The sequence below is a fragment of the Tinamus guttatus genome, unplaced genomic scaffold (assembly GCF_059628265.1).
Source record: "Tinamus guttatus ecotype Peru unplaced genomic scaffold, ASM5962826v1 Tinamus_guttatus_pri_ptg000052l, whole genome shotgun sequence".
In the NCBI taxonomy this organism is placed as follows: domain Eukaryota; kingdom Metazoa; phylum Chordata; class Aves; order Tinamiformes; family Tinamidae; genus Tinamus; species Tinamus guttatus.
Window position 1 is genome coordinate 7,632,056 of NW_028288586.1, and position 21,533 is coordinate 7,653,588.

Below are 21,533 nucleotides of genomic sequence, written 5' to 3' on the forward strand. Positions count from 1 at the left end.
CATGCTCAGTCCATACTCCTATATCTTTCTGTGATGTTCTCTGTAGCCAAGTGTGTAAGCAATGCTTACTTTTAGTCATGATTAATGGGAATATTTTGACAAACTGGAGATATTCAGGATCTGACAACAGGATAGTGGAGCTCCTTATAGGTTTAAAAATAGTTAATGTGATTTTCTGTGACCTTAACAATTTTTTTTTTTTGAGAAAACAGTAACTTTAAACTTTTTTTTTCTGCATAAAGAGAAAAGCATTTGTTTAAGAAATGATCTTCACAATTAAGAAAATAGAAAGATTTAGTCATATCCTAAATGTTTCATTTCAGTTTTTCAGTTTGTCCTGCACAACATACATTTAGATTGTCAGAACTAAGAGAACAATGCACAAGAGAAACATTAATGGGGATGAAAACATGTCTACTTAAGTCAACATAATCTCTTTCATTAGCTTCAAAGGTCTTAGTTTGGGTCTTGTTTCTTTTCTATCCTTATGAGAATAATTTGTTGTTTTCTGTTGGATATTTTGAAATGGTCTACAAGAAACAAACAGTTTTCTGCATGGACATAAGCTGCATTAGCTATAAGCCAACACATTCTAAGTGTCAATATTGTTCTGGCTGCATCCAGAGATGAGCAGCTCTTATGAGCCACAGAGTTTTGTTGCAGGAAGACTTTCCCATTTATCCTGGAGTGGATTTGTAAGGATTTGTAGTGTTAAAGGTAGCTTATAGAAAGCTGTTTGATTCCTGCTCCTGACCTGGTTGGTGGCTGGAGAAAGACCCCTTCCTACCCTGCAGAATAGGGTCATAGAATCATAGGAAGACATCATGTTAGAATGGACCAGAGGCCTCCAGCCCAGGCTCCTGCTCCAAGAAGGAGAGGAGGTATGAGAGCAGACCAGGTTGCTCAGGGCTTTATCTAGCCAGATCTTGAGAACCTTCAAGGATGGAGACAGCACAGTATTCTGGGCACCCTGTTCCACCACTTGACTGTGAGAAAACTTTTCCCCAGAAACACTCTAAGCCTCTTTCTTCTCAATTCACACCTGTATTTTGGTATGCCGGATGATGGTTTTTGAATAACAGTGAATACACACAAGATAGTACATACTATCTATAAAAGAAGTCACTTAAAAAAAAAAAAAACAAACCCTAGAACTTCATTTTGTGGTTGAACTTGATGATCTTGAAGGTCTTTGCCAACCATTATGATACTATTAGCTTGTATACAACTGAGTTTTCTTAGTTATATCTGTTCAATGAAGAGTTCAAATCACAACATTCTTCATTCATAGAAAATAATCTATCATCAGTTAAAACTGGAAATACTACTAATAATTCATTTATTAGGAGTAATGCTGCTAAATTTACTAGTAACTGTAATGTTCATAGGGGATCACTATGGGGTCACTTAAGTCTTATGAAGCTCAAGAGAATGGAAATATGATAATGTATTAGATCACACTCTGAGTCAGCAAGGGAAAGCGTGAAATCCAAAAGACTTAAATCTGATAAAATATTTTTTGGATTTGCTTGATACCTAGTAAAGGGATAGAAGCCATTAAACACACAAATCCAGACCCGTTCAGGAGTGATATAAGTAAAATATCTCCTTCAATAATATTATAAAACAGCTTAGTTGGCAAAGAACACCTGTCCCTTTGTTAAACCAACACATGAAAGCTTTTGATAAAACTGAGAGAAAATGCAAGCAAAAGCAGGAAACTGCAAACAAAATTTAAAATGGCAGAAACCAAACCCGCAGTGTTTGTATATTTGCTGCAAAATATGAAAGCAGCATGAAAGAGATGGGCAGTGATCGTTCTTGGATTCTCTCAGGTTTAACAACAAGCACAGACCTTGTGCCTGGCATTATTATTGGTATGCTTCAAATAGGTGAAGGGTAGCCAGCATCTGTACTAGCTGTAGAAGTGCTTTCCTAAATTAATTAGATTAGTCTTAGCTGGAGAAACTCTAGCCGGTAATGCTGTTACTCACATAAATGAGTACGTCCTTATCTAAGCTCCCCAAATATTTTTATGCAATTGGTCTTGCAGTAATCAACTTCAGAGTTTAATTCTCCATTATATAAATAAAATCCTGCTTGTTTAAGTTATTTCATTTTTAAGAAATATGAACCTTGCTTTTATATTCCAAAAGCAATCAGGAAAGCTCTATTGACCTTCTAGGTATTATTTATTGTTTGATATGCCTGTCGTATCACATATGGCAAGGCACTTCATTTAGCTAAACAACCCTAATCTGTTTGTTCTTTAGTCTCAGGGGTTTGTTTGTTTTTTGTTTGCTTGCTTCTTTCTTTTTATATTCAGCCTTTCCCCAGATCGTCTATTTCAGTTGTTTTCCTTTAGATTATATAAAATCTTGTTCCCTAGAGGACATACCGTTGCTCTAAATTAGAGCAAAACATTTTTTAATTTTTTTTTATAGCTAGTTATTATCACTATGGTATAGTAGTCAACTAAAAGTAATTTCTCTCTTCTCTTAATAAAAGTAGTCATCTGATGGTTGATTTGATCAATCACAGCCCCACCATTTCTAGACCAAGGCTTCAGGTCCAGCCTAGATCAAGAGAGAGCAACAGTGCTCTCTACAAGAGAGAGCAACAGTGCTTTTGTAGCAGTGCACATGAAACTTTTCTAGAGATTTTTCTGAGGTTTAGAAAGAAATTTTAAAACTTCAAGGTTTAGAGCAAATAGCATCACCACAATGCTTTTCATTCCCTCTTTCTTTCCAATCTTCTTCCCTTTCACTCTTTGATCTATGAAAGGGATATGAATATGCAGCCTCTGGAAAGGTAATGTAATCCCCACCAGTAATTCAAATTCCAACTTTCTGATACATTATATATATTTTGTGTCTGCTCTTACTTTTATCTGGCACTGACAATGTAATGATCTAGCTTTGCTCATTCTTACTGACATTGCTCAGAATCTTCTTCAGACAAAATAACCTTAATCACTTGCCATTTCATAACACTAATGAATATTGTTATACCTCCTCAGTACCAAATGATTGGACAGGTCAATTTTAATCTCCTGTCATGCTGAAGATTGGCTATTTATTCCTGTTTTTTTTCTTCATGGATAACCAAGCCCCATGACAGAGTTTATCATGTGGAAACTATGACAATCTTCCATAATAGGCAGGTGTGCTGGACCGTATCAAAGCTTCACTGATTTCCACATAAACACTCCTATTCCAATTCTCCTTTATCTCTTTCATGATCTTTCTTGTAGCCAAAAGGAGGAGGGTGTTGGACTTGAACTTTTACATATTATTTTTCACAAAATCACAGGATAATTCAAATGGGAAGTGATCTCTGGAGGTCTCAAATCCAATCTTCTCCCAAAGCAGGGTTAGATGTGAGATCAGACCAAGCTGTAAAGGACTTGAGTGAGTAGAATCTAAAAATCTCCAAGGATGGAGACTTCACAGCCTATCTTATGCTTAGTTTAGAAACTTATTTTTACCCTAGTTAGTAACATCTGAGAGGAACATGGATGGAAGCAATAACTGACACTGTAGATACCTGAATCTGAGTCCTTGTTATCACTGTGAGCCTTTCCAGTGAGTCGAGTGGATGCACATGCGGAATTAGTATGAACTGGGCAAAATTTTCCTCCATGCAGAGGGAATACCTTCAAGAGTGGATCCCTTCTCAGCCTAGATATTATAGAAGATACAAAGTGATTATTAATAAAGTTGAATGAGTTGAATGATCTTTTTTTTTTAACTTGGAAAACATATGGAGCAGTGTCTTACTGTTCTTTCATCATTCAGGGAATTTCAGTATGACATTGTTTCTAGACAAACAAAGAAAGCTAGAAATAGTTTCCACAGGCAGCAGTGACAAATGTAAATTACCTGATGCTTTTTTCCAATCTTTTCTCACCTGTTCGCACCACTGAGCTTCTTGGCTCAGCTATGATAATAGTTGTATTTGGTCCTACCACTGATTGCAGAGTTTGAAGGTTTCACCTACTCCCATTTTTTGCTTCTTGTTCTGCTTTAATTGTGAACAGAAAGAGCTAGAGTAGCACCAGCCTAGATTGAGAAAGTTTTGTGTATGAGACCAGTGATTAGATGAATGCTCCTGGTTATTACTCAAAGAATACTTTGAAGACAGCCCAGGGCTGAATATGAAATTCGAGTTTATTTGCAAAAGTGTTTGGCTTTCTCTTGTAAGCTCACTCAAGGGATTTGGATTGTGAAATTACTGTTTCAATTTATTTGTGTAGCTGGGGATGTGCATAACAAGAAAATCCTGAAGTTAAGGTATGGAATTTCGTGTGTGCAGTTTGAACTGGCCTTTTAAGAGGAAAAATGTTTTCTGGACATCTGATGTGTAGTCAAAACAGAATTTCACTTACTTAACATGTTTGAATTTAAACTGCTTAACTAAAGGATATTTATGTTTTAAATCTATCTGCCTACATAAGCAAGACTTTAACAATTGAAATACACTTAACTAGACTTTTTATTTAAAGGTACTAGCTGTCTTTTGTATTATAGATGCCAAAAGTGCTCCATTCTGAATACAATTGCATTGCTCTTAGACTTGCCAGGTCTTCATACTGACTGTGCTGAGACTGGGATTTTAGCACTGGGCTATAAACTGAGGACAACCGTGTAAAAGAACAGTACTAGAAAGTTCTAGTTCTAGCAGGTTCTTGAGTAGGACTTTGCACTTCGGATTCTCCTCTGTAATGCGAATCTACTCATTGTGCACCTCTCCAGGCGTGTGCTTCCAAAACAGCAGCATCCTAAGTACCTGAGAAACTTGCTCTGCTTTTAGCTTAAGTTAGCCCATGACTTTTACTTGCTGTAAAAGCAGTTCAGAATAACTTATTTTGAGATATGAGACAGAGTTGTGAGTGAATCAAGGTGCCTTGGGGGCTGACAGGTTGGACCAATTTCCTCACAGCAGCAATTATGCCTCAAAGCAGAGTGTGTAAGGTCAGTGGAGCACGTTGGAGATCTTTTAGGTAAGAAAAGCTGTATGGTGTGTTTGGATTTAGGAGTAAGCCACCATCTGAATTAGTCACAGAAAGATAAGCACGTATCTGATTTTATTGCTCCACTGTTCCTGAACATTGCAGTTGCTACTGCATCTAGAATATATTTGAGGCTATATACAGATGTCAGGTGGATTTGTCAATGTCTTTTCTGGTGATGCTAACACTGTATATTCTATTTAATGGTGCAGAACCATAACAGATATTCACATAAGGTTGTTTAAACTCATCTTAAAAACAAGATGGAAAAGGCATGGATTTGTAATTAGCAATACCTGGGTGCTGCCTCATACACATGGCAGTACATTATAAAGCTGAATTTCTACTTTTCCTCAGTTTTGTTATCAGTGAAATGCTAATGAATCTTACCAATCCAATTCTTAATTTTTATTTTATTAAACTGGGGAAAACAATGTGGAGGCAATGTTTAATGCTTCATTGTTACCAGTAAGACACCTTATCATGAAAGAAAGTCTCATGTCTGTTTCTTTGCCCACCTGAGAACTGCAAGGTCTGCTCATTGAATTTTGAGTAGGCAAACTTTAAAAGATTTAATTCAACAACCAAAGGTGTTTCTTTCTGTTGAAAGTTATGGATATATCCCAGCATAGATGCATAGGTGGAAGTCTTTGCAGCTTGCTTGAAGACTCATTCAACAGCTTGTTTTAATAGCTTGCATTAGCTTCTCTTTTGAATTCAGTAGAATATTCAGCCCAAGGGATAGATGTTTTGCACAACATACATTGACACATCTTCCTCCCTAGATAGCAGCACACCAGTGCCTGACTTCAACTCTGTGCTGAGCACAAGTGAAAGGCAGTGCCACACAACACTCACATCCACCTCGGGAAGCTGAAGGGCAAGACAAATCAGGGAGCCTATCCAGATCAACAAGGGAAGAGATGAGTTTCCACTAGAGCAGCTCCATAGAGTGAGCAATGATACTGACTCAGGAAAGATAGTGGAATGCCCTTAAATGTGGTCAGGGACAAGCTGTTTCCATCCCTCCTGGCAGCAGCCTGAACATAAATCAACTGGCAGATGATCCCAAAACTGCAGCAAGGGCAATGCTATTTCTTTGTGCTAAGACCTAAGGAGAAGAGCTATACTTGTATTTCAGCTTATCAAAATCTCCTCTCTTACCTTCCTTCTCTTCCCTGTCCCTTCTGTCTGTGCTACAGACAGATATGCAGGTTTGGGGTTTAAAACTGGAGCTGCTAGAGTTATCTCAGTAGCATAAGACAGCTGAACTACAAACTATGAGTTATCAGGTACATGAACATGGCTATTAGTAGACTCTATCAGAAAGGTTAGGTCACTGGTATTTCTGATTAAATGATTTTTTTCTGGGCTTGTCACATGAAGAGTCCCACAGGCACTGAGATACCTTCAAGATGAAAATCTTTTCTCTCATTCTTCCTGCTGCTGTAAGGAATAAAGTATGTAATATTGAAAAACAATTCCTTGCCAATGCTAACTTTGTGAAAACAGAGGAGCTGTTTTCATTGGATTTTTAACAATTTACATGTCCCAACTCTTCTACCCAGATGAGAAAAGCTTTAAAATTTGCAAGTCATCTTTGAGTATCAAATGTAATACGCTCTTTTTCATATTTTGCAGGGATATCAAACCTGACAACATACTATTGGATGAGCATGGTAAGTGGCTATTGACTGTTTTCTCTTGGATATGTCTAATTTATGAGACATCAGTCACACGGTGTCAACCTGAGATTTTGGATTCATAGCTGAATCTCATTTGTCTCTACAAAATCCCTCTGTCCAACTTGTGGGTCTTGGATATTTCCTCTTATTGCAAACAATTAAAGTTGCTCCAACACTTACAAGATCTGAAGGTGGAGTAATTCAGTCTGAACTGAGATCACCAGGGTCACGTGATTTAAAACAAATAAACCCTATTTTAATATTGAGGAACCTATCAGGGGAAGAGTTGATTTTCAGAGGTATCGAGCACTTGTAGTTTCTATTCCAGAAGGGCTAAGTAATTTGTAATAGTAGGTTATTTCTCATGTAGGAATTATTTTCCTACATTTATATACAGTTTTGGAAATTTGGTAAATTTGGGAATTTCCCTCTAAGCCTCTGTAAGGTTTTTAGGGCTCTACATGAAAATACACACCCCGTATTCAAAATCATACTGGCAGAACAAGCTCAATTTTGCCATAGCCTTTTCAGCAGTCACATCTGTACACTGCTATGCAAAGGTATGATGTATCAGTGGAAATAAATGTTTGGTTACCATGAGTGTAACGCTAAGTGAGAGTGTGGGAATTGCCCATGAATATCGTTTCAGCCCTGACCAGAAGGCGATTGCCAGGTCTCCTGGAGACTTTCTCCATCCCAGAGGAGTCTCCTTTGAGGACAGATACTAGGGATGTTTTCAGAGTGCTCAATGTGAAACAATGAAATATTTCATATTGGTTCTGGAATCAGGCCTCTTTAGAGAATTGAATGCGGCCCGCCAAGATCTTCTTCCTAGTTCCCCCTCCACTTTGCCAGAAAGCTCTTCCTCTTAGGACAAGTATTTCTAAATCTAGCTGATCTGTTATCCAATGTGCATTTGGAACAGAATTATTCCATTGATGGTTGAAGGGACTACCCGATGGTCTAGGAGAACTGTAATTATTGTATTGTATAGAGAAGGGCATTATAGAATTTTCTTAATGTTATTCTGCTTCCTTCACTGTTTCTTTCATTTTAGGGGTTTAGAACAATGGAACTGCGAAGAAAATGTTTTGAACTTAGAGCTGTTGTATTTTTTTTTTCCTGATATGGCAAAGAAATTAAAGATGCCTTTAAATCAGTTCATGATCTGTTAGCTAGTGTGTTGAAAGAGAAGTCGAATGTCTATAAATACAGAAAAATAAGCAGTGGCATCTGGATTGGTGCATATCTTTTTTTTTTTTTTTTTTTCAGTGAAACAAACTTATTATTTCTGTGTGTATTAGGTACCACTGTTGCTGTTAGCAGTTCTGGTCAATCTGCTGGAACCATAGATTCGGTATTTTGGAATATGAACTTCTGAACAACAGAACTGGCAACATTTATATTATATAAAAAATAACTCTGAGATATGTAAATTCTTCACTAGAGAAGTATCTGGGGTGTCTGCATTAGTGTTAAGCCTCTTCACATGCACAGTTTTTCCTGACATTGATAAAAGATGTGAGTGCAGAAAGCATAACTCATTTCCTTGAAACTATCCTGGCTTTGAAAGTACATTTGATACTTTTACATGCTTATGTGGCCATTAAACATGCCTGCCCCTTTGGAAACACATAGCTTTTCTGAACCCATCTGTAGCAATATAGCAAGGTTTCTAAAAACCTCGCTGATAATAACTGACAGACTGCCAAGTCATGCCAAGTTCATGCATACACTAGCTTACACTCTTGTACATAGTACAGATGAACGCAGAAAGTTGCTTTTTAAATAGCTCAGAGAGCTTGACCTTCTGAGGACGAACCAGATCTGAATTTGCTCCAAAATGTTACAATGCTGAGATTTCCCATCAGTTCTGACTCATTTGGCCCTTACTCCAGACTTGATATTTTTTCTATCTGTCTGCTCATTCACCGCATCGGTTACATACTCTTAGGTTTGAAATCATATATATTTTCCTCTGCTTAATCTTAATCAGTCTGTCTCAGCCACCTTTCAGAGCTTAATGTGGTTCAATACTGTATCAGCTGAGAAGAGAACTGGGATACAGGCCTCCATTTCTGCATTTAGTCTTTGCGTGAGATGATGTGCAAAAAGTGAGACCAAGTTCCCATAATTTTAAATTTTGGAAATGATATGAAATGGCCAATATCCTAGGACTTTTAATCCAACCCATAGCTTTCTTTCCATTTCCTGTATGCAAACATTGCAGTAAAAGTACATGTCTTAGAGGCTGATCAGAAGTCGTCTTATAGAAACTGGGGCAGGGGCAGTATTGACAGCTCTCAAATATTCAAGATGAGAATTAAAGATTCTTTAAAAAATGCGAGTCACTGGGCTCAAACACTCGAGCTTGTTAAACACCACTTGTTTCTACCGCAGCTAGAGTCAGCTCTGGGCTCTCCCATGCTGCAGCTTTTGTCCCATCTTCCCCATCTACCCCTTGCATTACATAAAGGCATTTTTTTAATCAAAGCCAGTACCCAGTGTGTATAACACTTCACGTGTGCACTGAGTTTTGTTAAAAGAGAAGAAATCTAATAAAAGGGAGAGAAAACACTGCAGTACCAGAGAGGCTATTTTCACTGCAAAACAAATATTTGGATCAGTTTGAGTGGATATTATGCGATAAGTATTTTGCAGACTGTCACGCTGGCACTCTAATGGGGAGAATCACTTACAATACTGTCATTTAAATGACAGAACTTCATATTTATCTGTCAAAAAAGAGAATGTATTAGTCTGCCAAGATCCTTGCAGCTTTTCATTGTACTTCGCACGTGAAATTGCTTATATCTAATGCCATGAGGTGGCTGTATGTGGTTCCGTTATCTCTTTCAAGACACTTTCTCCCATGGTGTTTTATTGCAGAATAAACTGCAAACATGCTACACACCTGCCATTGGCTTCAGCCAGCACAAAAGGAGAGTGTCATTTTATAATTTGATGCTAGAATGTCATTTTATAATTTGATGCTAGACTGAGCTATGAACACTAATTATTACTATGGCAGCCTGACACACACCCCTTATGAAGAGATCACTTTTATCTACTCTCAGTTTTTGTCATATTTTTACACATCCCTGTTGATGTTTTCAGAGCTAAATCTCTAGGGAGGAAAGCTTTGTAAGTGGTTTTTGAGAACAAGCTTAAGGAAAGCATGCAAACCATTTCATTGAAAACCGTCAGTGTGTCTCTGATTTGGGGAAGTAGCTTACAATTTGGCATTGGATGTCCTTTTTCTCTTTAAAAACACTGCAGATCTGGCCAAATTATAGAAGCTGAGATTTTCAGTTCACGCAGGCATGATTGCAAGCTTCTTAGAGATTGGCAGGTGCATTTCCATGAGACTCTGAGCGGCGCTGAGGTTAGACAGTAGGCACTGAATAATCTTACACTGAAATTGCTGTTCCTCAGTCAGGCACTGGGGTAACACTCAACGTCAGAACAAAAAGCAAGTCATTTGTTGCACTCATTTCATCTTTTGGCAGCAAATGTGATAACAATCTCCTTCATTTAACTGCATCATGCTCAGAGCCAGCTTTGTGTTTGTCATGGAATTGAGCTGGGATGCTGATCAAAAAATACTATAGGAACCTGTTGTTCAAAATTTTAGTTAAACACATGACATAACACATGTGACTCAATACCAGTGATTGACTTACTGTCCTAACTCTGTAACTAAACTGCAGAGGGTTTTTTAGAAGTTTGGCCAAGTGCATAGTTGAGCTGGAGAAGAATGTACCTTGCTATGAACTCCTTCCTCTAGAATGGCTTTGCCAGATGTAATTGCAGGCACCATAATATTTACATCACTTCATATGAAAAGAATCCTGAATTGGAATATGCACAACTGAATAGCAGATTTAAACATTAAAAGTTTGAAGATACGTTTTCAAGCTAGATTTGCATTGCTTACCTTGTCTGGCAAACTAGGACTACAAAGAAGCACTCGGCTATACGTGGTGGAGCAATTTTAATTCTGCTTGTAGTAAACTACCCCAGAAAAAAAAAATGATGGTAGGCTTGAGCCATCAAATCTGATTAATTCAGTTTAAACCAGCTGTCTAGCTGGTCAGGCATCAAGTCCAGAGGCCAATTTATGTCACATGTCTTTCATCTTGTAACCCACTGTCAAATGAGTGATCATTTGGGACCTGCTGCTGTTACATGCACACTCTTCTGCTACTGTAAATCTAATTTTATAGTTATTGTACTGGAAAATATAGTTTTTCATCCTGACTCCCTTTTTGCCCTGAGGAGATGCAGAAAAAGCCAGACTGATTGTGACTTGAAGTAGATGAGATAGCAGACAGGTGTCACAAGTACATGAGACTGCAGGAGATGGCTCTAGTTAGAGGTAAGGAGAAGCATTTTCACATATAGGGGCACAAAATTCACTTCAGCTCATGCACAATGTTACTACTCTGAAAAGGTGGTTATTGCACTCAGTGTTCATGGCAGAGAAGGTTCACGGGTGATCAGCAGCAAAGAGTTGGCACTAGATGCTAGGGACAGGCACCAGCATATGGAAGAAGAAGCGTGCCATCGTTCTGGATCCAATAAAATTCTTCTAGCTCTGATGAACATGTAAATGGTATACAGAAAATGGTATAAATTTCCAGTTTATTTTCTTTCCACTAGCAATCTAATATTAAATAAAGTAAGAAATATATGCATGCTGGGTTGTTTTGACCTTTGTTTTCACTTTGTGTAATTGCAGGACATGTTCATATCACAGACTTTAACATAGCAACAATAGTGAAAGGCTCAGAAAAAGCTTCCTCAATGGCTGGCACAAAGCCCTATATGGGTAAGTTTTCAAGACTATTATAAATATGTAATAAAATGCACACATTTATGTTGTTTAGCAGTGTATTAAAATACTTTTAGATAAAGTTCTTTTCTTAGATAGTGTGCGTGTGTCAGCAAAGGAAAACATCTGAGATAGGAGGGCTGGGGAATGGTTTGGTCTCTGCAGTGCTGTTAGATTCTGTTTTTGTTTTGTGAGACAATTTGAGAGAGGCTCAGCTTGTTCCTTCGTGTAAGTCCCCACAGTCCACTGAGAAGAACATAAGGTTGTAACTATATTACTGTATATATAGCAGAGCATAATGTAATTTTTGAAGTCCGGGCCTATCTTTAAGCACATTGTTGAACTAGCTTCCTCAAAAATTTGCATCTTGTTTAGTGTGCTAGAAAACTGACCACTTAGATGACTGTTTATTGGCTTTAGGGGACATTTTGTGTTTTAATCATGTGAATTTTAAATGCATAGATTGAAGGCTGTGAGAATAAAATTCATTTCCCCTGACTTCATGTGTCTAAGAGTTAAGCATCTTGGCTAAGCTAATAATTCAGATTTTCCCTGGTGCTGAAAGAGTGAAAACATTTCCTGAGGGCAATTTGTTCTACCCAAGTTAGGCTAGTTTTTGCAGCTAAATATAGCTGTAATTTTGACTTACCTGTGGCTTCACACACATCTACTGCTTCAATTCTGTCCATGCATAAACTGCCTGAAGACTACCTTAAACTGAACTTATCTGAGCTGCAGAAACTAGTCTAAGATGGAGGTGTTCCCCAGAAGGCTTTCTCTGCCATTTAACACTCGTGGATTCTCAAAATACTGGCACGCTAATATATTCTGGAAACATGGACCAAAAAGCCACCTTGCTTCTACTTAATAGCATAGGGCTCAAAGTGTTTACTCAAGATGAAAGCTTGCTCTTCATGCTCTGCTTAGATGAGTTGGTCAACACTGCATGTGTCATCTATGGAGACAGGATGCTGAGATGGGGTGCTTGGGGCCAGTACCCAAGTGTTCAGCCTTGTACCCTGCATCCACTACTGGATGCAGTAAAAAGAAATGGAAAAGGATGTCACAGTCTAACTTACACTGACTGCTTAAGTTTAACAAGAATTCACATGAACATTTTTACCTGTATGTTGTGTTTTGGTTTATAAAAAAAAAAAAAAGACTCAGAAAAAAAAAAAGCTTTTTTTTTTTTTTTCTCTAAAGATGATTTGCTCTCCCCCAGGTATGAACACATACTCACACAGACCTGTACAAGTAAAACTTATATGTGAACTTATATGTGAAAATAACTCCAATTATTCATGTGAAGACTGAAATATTTTTAAAATCCCACTGTTTCCAGGACAGTCAGTTTGTATTTCTGGAAAAAAATTATATCTCTAGGCTCACCAGTTCTGCTTAAATAGCTGCTTACAGTCTTTTATAAGCCATTGGCATTAGATGTGCAAATTCTTGTTATATACATTATTCAAAAAGTACGTTTGGGTAATAGATATTTTGCAGGAGCTCAAACAAATTTAGCATATACTTTTTCCATATTCATATATGATGATGACAGCAGACATTATAGCAATAGAATCTTTTCTATTAATTTGGTGATTTAATTCGGTAATCCATTATACGACTGATATAGTGCTTTACATTTTTAATCTTGCAGTGGTCGCACAGCTTGACATATTATGAAAGTTAACAAAAGAAACTTGAGTGTTTGCTTAGGATTCAACTAGCATTTTAGCATCTGCCTGTCATAGTCTGAATGTATGGAATGAAGAGATCATCTGGGTGTTAAAATGGTCAGAAGCAGATTAGTTCAAATATTCTGCTGAGTGCTAACAGGAAATTTAGTGTCCCGTGGAGATTCTTTCAGCCCATTTATACACACAGATGGACACCACCTTTTTAGTTATTTTGTTTGCAGATTTGTATTCACAAGAAAAAAGCTAGCTAAGAAGACAAAAAATCTGTAGCAAGCTCTAAGTATACTCTTAGTAAGCTCTAAGATTTTGTATTTTAGGGATCGGTTTTAGAATAATGACCAAGATGTTTTGGAATTCCAATTCCACCCCTCTCCTCCCCGCCCCGCCCTCCACTTCCCAAAAAGAAGGAGGAGTAACACATGTTCTTTGCAAAACTGGCATTGCTTAATGAAGTGAAATTCTTCCCAAATTCCTCTTAGCAGACCTAGCTATTGAATGTAGAGATGCCTAAGTCCAGGCTACCCTGCCTAAATTCTATTTTTGTCTCTCTGACTTGTACTTTCTGTTTATTAGGCAGTTCTGGAGTCCTTGAACCTGATAGAAAAATACTAGTCTCAGAGATGGATATGTTTTTCACAGTTTTATTGTTTTGAGATGAATTCCTCAGTTCAAGATCATGACAAATTGTTTCTCCATCTTAAGTCTGAAGTGTCTTTTTCTGCCTGTCCGGAGAGTTAGATAAGGTCATGGATGGTTTCGACCATGCACCCATGGTCAGCCTGAGCTGAAACGAGTAAGGAGAGAGCTGGACGTGGAAGAGGACAAGGGGCAGGATACACACAAAGATGAGCTGCTATCTTGGTTTGCCTCAATTCCTGAAACTATTCTCTCCCTGAATCTTCCTTCCTCTCCACACATCTGACCTTCCCCATCAGCCATCTCTCCACAAGACAAAGTGATAAAAGAAAAATGCCTTTTGTGAAGAGATTTCCATGCCACCCACCAGTTTACTTTCCCTCCAGTAAGTCTTCCTCATCTCTTGGACATGCAAAAGTCATGAGTTTAGAGTGTTAACTACTCTGTCAGAAGAGTCGACCTTGCATTTGTGAGGAGCTGCAGGAAGCAGGAAAGCTTTTAGAGCTGTTACAACTCTCTGTTTCAGGATGAAGAATGATGGCTGAGTATTCTCTGAGGCACAGCATAGGAATCAAAGCTTCAGCAAAACTATCTCAAATATCAAGTGTTTGGCAGATAGGGCCAGACTCTCATTGGTGCTACACCTCCTCTAGTGAATTGACTTCACTTCTTTTCCTCTTAATTTACACCTTTAACTGAGTGGAGGATCATACCTTCAGGGAAATGCTGCAGATAGATACATTTCCGCTACTGGAATCAGAAAAGCATTATTTTTAATCTCTGGTTATTTGACATTGCTATGGTCTCTGGGTTTAGGGCTGTATCATGGATTTTCCATGTGTCTTTGCATAAGTCCTTCAGACAACAACTAAAGAGAAAAGAAGGAAAGGAGCTTGGAGTTTGATAGTAAGTTTTCGTTACCATGAATACGTCAGCCTTTAATCTCAGTGTAACAAGGAAAAATTACCTTCAAGCAAGTCACTTGCTGAGCACCAGAACCAAGGAAACCTAGTGATTCCTAAAAAAAACTTGTTTTACAACATATTAGTTTTGACAACAGCGAAGATATGATGTGTGATTTCCCCATCTGGAACTTTTTTAAAGGCTCCCTCCCTCCCTATCTCTGCCTACTGCCAATTTAAAGAAATATACAGAAAATGTTATCTTTAATCCTATTTGAAATCCATTTGGAATAGGCTGAGAAATTGCCAGGGAGAGATTAATTCAAATGCAGCATGACTGCCTACTTGGATCCAGGAAAAAAAAAAAAAGCAATATACTGTCATTGTGTTGTAGAAATGCACTAGCAGTTCCGATTAATATAGTTTAGAATACAACCTGCATTATAAATCTAAGCATGGTGCAAGTCAACTCCTGCAGCCTTTGCTTAATTCCATACCATATTAGCCTTTTTTGTCTCCAAGTCTTTCTCTAAACCTTTGTCTGCCTTTTCCTGCATATGATATGCAATTCATATAAATGCAATGCAACAAAACCTGAACACTTTTCCAGAAACCTTCCAATTTCTGTATATTCCACCTTCATAGTTGATTCATTCAGACATGTAAAATACATGCCATGCATAGCAATAAAAACATAAAGAACGGTGAATCTAAAAGAAACAAGACCAACAGCCTGGCAAAATCAGCTGCAGCTGCTGCTGCAGTTTTATTCCTCAATACACGTCACCCTTTGACTTGAAATGCTGAAGTTGTTTAAATTTCCAAGGGTCTGTAGAGTGTCTGCCCCATACTACTCCAGCAGTTGCAGCTCTAAAATACAATGCTTGTCTTTGTGTCTTGTCCATGCATGATTTTTTCATCGTGAATTTATTCCCCAAACCTTCAACATCAACTGTGACTGAGGGTGCTGTCAAGGATTTTATTGTAAGAACAGCTCTTAGAAAACACATACATGTCAGGCTGTCATACCCACCCTGGCAAGCACCACAAAATGTCCTTTTAGTTGTCTTTTGACAGGCATGTCTGCTTCCAACGAGTAGATGCAAACACTTGTGGGAAATGCATGGAGAGCGGGTGCAAGGAAAGCTGGTGTGGGGCAGGATGAGTGCAGTCCCCAACCACGGTCCATGCCTGGAACCTGTGTTCTCAGCTTTTTCTTCCTGTGGACAGTCATTGACTTGTTCTTTTGTGATTAAGGGATGATAGGATATGCCTCATTATTTCCTTTTTTTTTTTTTTTTGGTGATGGAATTTCCTTACATCTGTATATTTTTTGTGAGACACATTGCATGTTGTAAACCTTCCCACTCACAGATTATAAATATTTTTTCTATTTCTGGTGGTAGTGGAGTCAGAGGGTTTGAGGTTTCTTCAGTAAAGGCTGAAGTTTTCTGAATAATCCCCCATAACTTTATTTTACAGCAAACCAGTAAGGTAACTTATAGTATTCTAAATGTATCTCATATATGTACCAAGAATCTAAAGCAATAAAATCACTAGTAAATTACTTGAAAAGTTTTGGCTACTCCTCGCTATCTTACAGGTTTGTTATCTCAGATTTTCACAGCTGCTTTCATAGATTGCTGCCATGGTGAAGAATTGCTGAATACTTGAGATTACCAGAAAGGTGTGAATTTACAGAGGCTTTCTGAACATTTAAAGTGGATGACTTGTCCGTATGTATTAATTAATATTGTGTGGGTGTGCAATTGCAGTGAGAAGAAAAGCTAGTGGATATCCTGATATCAACTTTCCAGGTAAAGTTAAAATACCCTGTAGGGACGTTTTAGATTTGTTCCTGAGGTAGTTAGAACACAGCAGGGACAAACCCAAGGTTGGATTTTCAGAAGGGATCAGTCTTGGTCCAGTTTTCATTCATAGTAAACAATGCTCTGAAGTTAAGGAGCGGAGGTTGGGAGGCTCCTCCTTATTCTGGTAAGCAAGAAGGGAGAGGGTTTGGGTGAGGCTCTGAAGCATCCAAAAAACATTAACTTCTAGCAGAGACGGGAGAAGGGGCAGACAGTAGCCCAGTAAGGCATTTCTGGCCTCAGAATTATTCTGCGGTCAAGTCATGCAGCTCCTCCAAGCCTGAAGGTTTTTGCATGCATAAATTGAGGCAAAGATATTTGCTAACCTGGTAGGACTATGTGAGCCAGGAGGACCTTAGTGCTTTTGAGTGCCAAACAGTAGCTGTCAATCAATCAGATGCATATTCAAAGCCTCTTCTTCAAATCCTCGATTTGCAAGGGCAGTTGGCTTCCAGTCACAGGGCACAAGGACTGCCATTTCCACATCAGACCCATCTCCCCCAAAGCCTGTGAGTTTTGCTGAACACAATCTCTCAACAAGTCGTTAGAAAAAACAGGACACTGCAGCTGTGGAGAGTGTTTTGATAGAATAGGGAAGATGGAATAGCTCCTCTGTATCCAGTAGTAGGAAATCATCACATATTCCTAGCTGCTGGGCTGATTTCCACAGGCTTCAGGAGCCCAGAATTTCTGTACAACCACAAGAATAAAGACCAGGTATTGCTCAGTGATTAGGCAATGCAGAAGGTTTCTGAGGACAACACTCTGTGAATCGATGCAGGAGAGGGTGTATATAGCAGAATAATAAGGCATTCTAAATGTAGTGTCTATATGCAGGCAATAGTATGTACAATATTTACTTTGATTGTGTAATTGTAATAATATGAGTATTAAATGTGGCATATTGTATGAATAAAGGCACAAAACCAGTCACACTGCTTTAAGAATTTTAGACCTCACACCAGAAAATTGCGAGCCCAGCATATTCAAACTTCAAGCAGTACTTTCCCTTATACGCTAGAAGTTAGCAACTTACCACAAGGAAGGTCTGAGTTAGAAAGCTGTCCATCAGAATTGAGATCTTTTTAGCACATGAGAAAGTAAACTCTGGGAGGTAAATTGATGGTTTAGTAAGTTCATGTTTACATTCAGGGAAAAAATGAATGTTGTTTTCTTTCCTTTTGTTCTTCAAACAGTTTTTCCTCTAAATATCAGATCACTTGTCATCACTCTAATTTGATTCCTGCTTTCTGTTTAAAACACAACCTAGAAAAAATACTGACCTTTTCTGAATTTATTTTTCAGAGAAAAGTGAAAATTAATATTTTCTCATCTGACTAGTGAGAAAGCTATTAACATTTCCCTGAATCTGTTCAGTCAAAATCAAGTTCGCATTTTATTTAGACAGATCAATCTGTTATCCATTAAGCTTGACTCAGCTCAGACATGTAGCTAAACCATGAACATGTAATATACGTTAAGCACTCACACAAGGAAAATTTAGAAAGGTCTCAGCTTTTGCCAACTTATCCTGTGAAGGCCATTCAAAATATTGTTTATATTGTATATAAGAGGGGTTGCAAGGTTTGGGAATAACACAAAGAAGCAGAATGATACCTAACAGCATAGCATCATGCTAAACCTTAAAAAATGGTAATGGAATCTATTTTCCTGTCAATGAAATCCCACCGTTTACAGTAAAACCAACAACACTGAGTATGAGTTTGCTACGTGACGGGCATGTGTACGACATTGCAACCCCTGCTATACACCACAAACCTCTAGTTCCCCTTACTGACGCGTCTGCTGCTTACTACACAAGTGAGCTCTAACAAGCCATCTAGCTGCCCAGTGCCAAGGCTTTCATGCTCGAATGATGCTTTGGAGATGCCTATCTTAACCTGATCATTCCAAAAATTTGAGACTATGTTTTTTATGTTACTGTCAGTTTGTTGATAAATTAAGAAAAGGGGTTTTGTAGGAACTAATGACCAAGTCTGGTTGGCAGCATTTAGCTATGCATGGGCCATCAGCTCCTCACAGCTGACTGATCTTCAGGAATCACCTGCACTGCTGTCATTACTGCTTAAGCATACTGCAGACGAGGGGATTTGTTAGTAGGTAGCAAAGGCCATTTGAAGAAGGATATTCGTCTTTTAGCTGCACTCTCATTGATTTTGCAAAGTTTCAAAGCTGTCCGATGGAAGTCAGAGGTAATTCAGAGTGAGTAATAGCTCTATATGCTCCCTTAATCAGCCCTTGTCAGACTCCCATGTGGTGCTAGGCAAGTACACCAGGCATGCTTTGATTAGGTGCTCGCTAAGCAAGTGAAACTTAAATCAGTCCATCAGAAAAGAAACTTCACGTTGTGCTATTAAAGATTCATGCCAGAGTCACTCCAAGCCCTTCGTTTTATGATTTGGTCTGATATATTATCTTTATGATTAAACCAGTATGCTCAATCAAAAATGATAACAGCTATTCTTTGTGCTGACCATTTTAAGTGATAGACCCAAATTGACCATTTGATCATGGATAGTCTTTTCAAACTCACTGTTGAGGAATAAATTAAAATGGCCTGAATTTCAGAGACCTGGAGCACTTAGCAGTACTATGAAGTTAAGTGGTACCTATGAATGTTCAGAAGATTTCTAGAAGCCCTACGTAGAAGCTTTTTCTTCTATGTACAAAATGCCAAAGCGCTGTCTTTTTCAGTATGAAAAGTTATGGAAAATTGGGTTGTGTAGTTTTCACTTATTGGTAGAGAGACATCCTAAAGTCTCTGTACTATCTTTCTATTGCTAGAAAGATACAGTGCCAAAAACATTGGAAGGCAGGATTCATGCAGAATCCTACAGAGGATTTTAATTTAATTGTTGAAAAAACATTAGCTGGAAATACATATTAGGGACAATAATGGGATGCACTGAAGTACATTTGATGTAGCACAAAAGTGAGTTCATTCATGTGATTTTTTCCACAAAATAGATAAAAGTCGGTGAAAAATAGAATGTCTGCTATTAGGAGGAAAAAGCAGGATCATTTACAGAAAAATAAGAGAGAGGAGTTTTGGCTTGCTGAGTTGCTGAAGCTAACCATGTGCATTTCCTAATTATCATACAAGCCAGGAAAATATTGGCTGACCTTATCACTTGCCCTGTTAAAGTTAGCAGAAATGGCCTAGCTATTTGCTTAATTTTGCAAAGTTCTGTGTTTCTAGTTATTGAAGCCTTGTATGAAAGGTGATTGCCAATCATATTCTTTTCCACCTGTAAATAGTAGTTCCACCTTGCCAAAGCTAAAGATTTCCAAGCCTCTGATATGTAAATTTCCAAAAGTTCCCTGCATTTTGAGTGATTCTTGCCAGTTTTGTGGTCTGAGTTAAAGAGCCCATGCGGTTCATGTTGTCCACCCCCTTTAAAATGAGCTCTGTCTCCTAATGTACATGTCACTACCTACTAAGGAAAAGTTGTGGTATAGTTTGGTAGGAGAGAAACATCTACCAAAAATTTCATGACCACTGTACCAATATAAATTATGCTTTCAAATCCAGCTTTTTAAATCAGTTATTTTACATTTCCAATTCTATGGACAACAGCAGTGTTCTGCATAGGAGTATGGCCAATTAATCCTAATTTGTTCTAAAAATACTTCAATGAACATGCTGATTCCTTACCAAACAGCTTGTTGTCAGCTGAACGGATAGACAGGATCCTAACTAGAGGAGGGTGTTACATTACTCAGCCCGGTGACTGTTGGATGAGTATGTCTATCATCAGCTGAAGAAAAAGTCAGAGGTATCCTGGTGAAGGATGTTGGTGCTGGCCATCAGGAGCTAGAGTAGCTCGCAGTGACCATGGCTGAAGAGAGGGGATGTCTCACATATGATGATGTTGAGACCTCACTGAGACTTCTGTCCTCAAACCTCTTTGTCACCCTATTCAGAAGGACTGAGATAGAAGGTGGTCACTTAAGCTTATCAGCATCATACGGTCTTAAGTCAAGTCATGATGTAAGGGATCTCAGGAGGTCTCTAGTCCACCTCCTGCTCGAAGAAGGTGAACTGTGAGGCAGACCAGGCTAACAATGTTGAAGGCACTCTTTTGGGCAGCTCTGATAAAGCAGTCCTCCATTATGTCAAAAACTTTTGTTCACAGGGCCAACATGTAAGACCTACTGATTGCACTTTTCCACTTGTCTTTAAACTCATTCTTTGGAAGGCTTGTTGACAAATATTTTAGCTTCACTATTTAAAAGCTGTACTTTCACCCTTCAAACTTCCATTGAGTTTGCTCTGACTGTGCGTGACAGTAACTTCAAACCCCAGATGAAAGAATTTTCAGGGCCAGACCCAGTATTAAACGTATGTATTTTTCTAAAAAGTCTTTGTTTAATAGATGTTGCTAGAGGAAAAATATCTGAAACTCTGTCATTCTTTCATGCAGTCTCTCACTTATGTTCATCTGAATTAACCTTTTCAGGCAGGATTCATGTTTTTAGTTTAGTGCACAGAGATAATAGATGGAGGACATCTTCTCATCCCATATCTGAGAGCCTAACCAGAGTACACCCCAGGCTGCATGATGGCTGTCCAGATATCAAACTCAAATTTTAAAAGATTATAAATAGTTTTTTTTTAATAATAACTTTGAAGAAAATCAATGCAATATTTTAATTTTCTTTTTAAACTTTTCATTCGCTTTAATCTCGTAAGTGTGGACTCTGATTTTGTTCTTTTGACGTAGTTATATCTCATGGCCAGTTATAACATTATGTTCTATATTTCTCTGCTGTAGTTCTTCAGAGCTTGGCTAACACTCGTGGCTTGGAAGACTTGCTCTCCTTCTGTGAAATCATGCTATGATTCCAAAACTGAGCAAGGATCCTGAAGCAGACAAAC

General features: G+C 38.2%; 1 protein-coding gene across 2 annotated transcripts in view; it reads left to right on the forward strand.

Annotated features, from left to right (window-relative positions):
- STK32B (serine/threonine kinase 32B) overlaps positions 1–21,533 on the forward strand; it is a 155,421-nt gene that overhangs the window by 105,801 nt on the left and 28,087 nt on the right. For both annotated transcript variants that reach the window (XM_088540022.1, XM_088540023.1), the window contains exons 5-6: positions 6,653–6,690; positions 11,438–11,527. In XM_088540022.1, the coding sequence (XP_088396148.1) occupies positions 6,653–6,690; positions 11,438–11,527 (128 nt within the window). The remainder of the gene's footprint in view (positions 1–6,652; positions 6,691–11,437; positions 11,528–21,533) is intronic.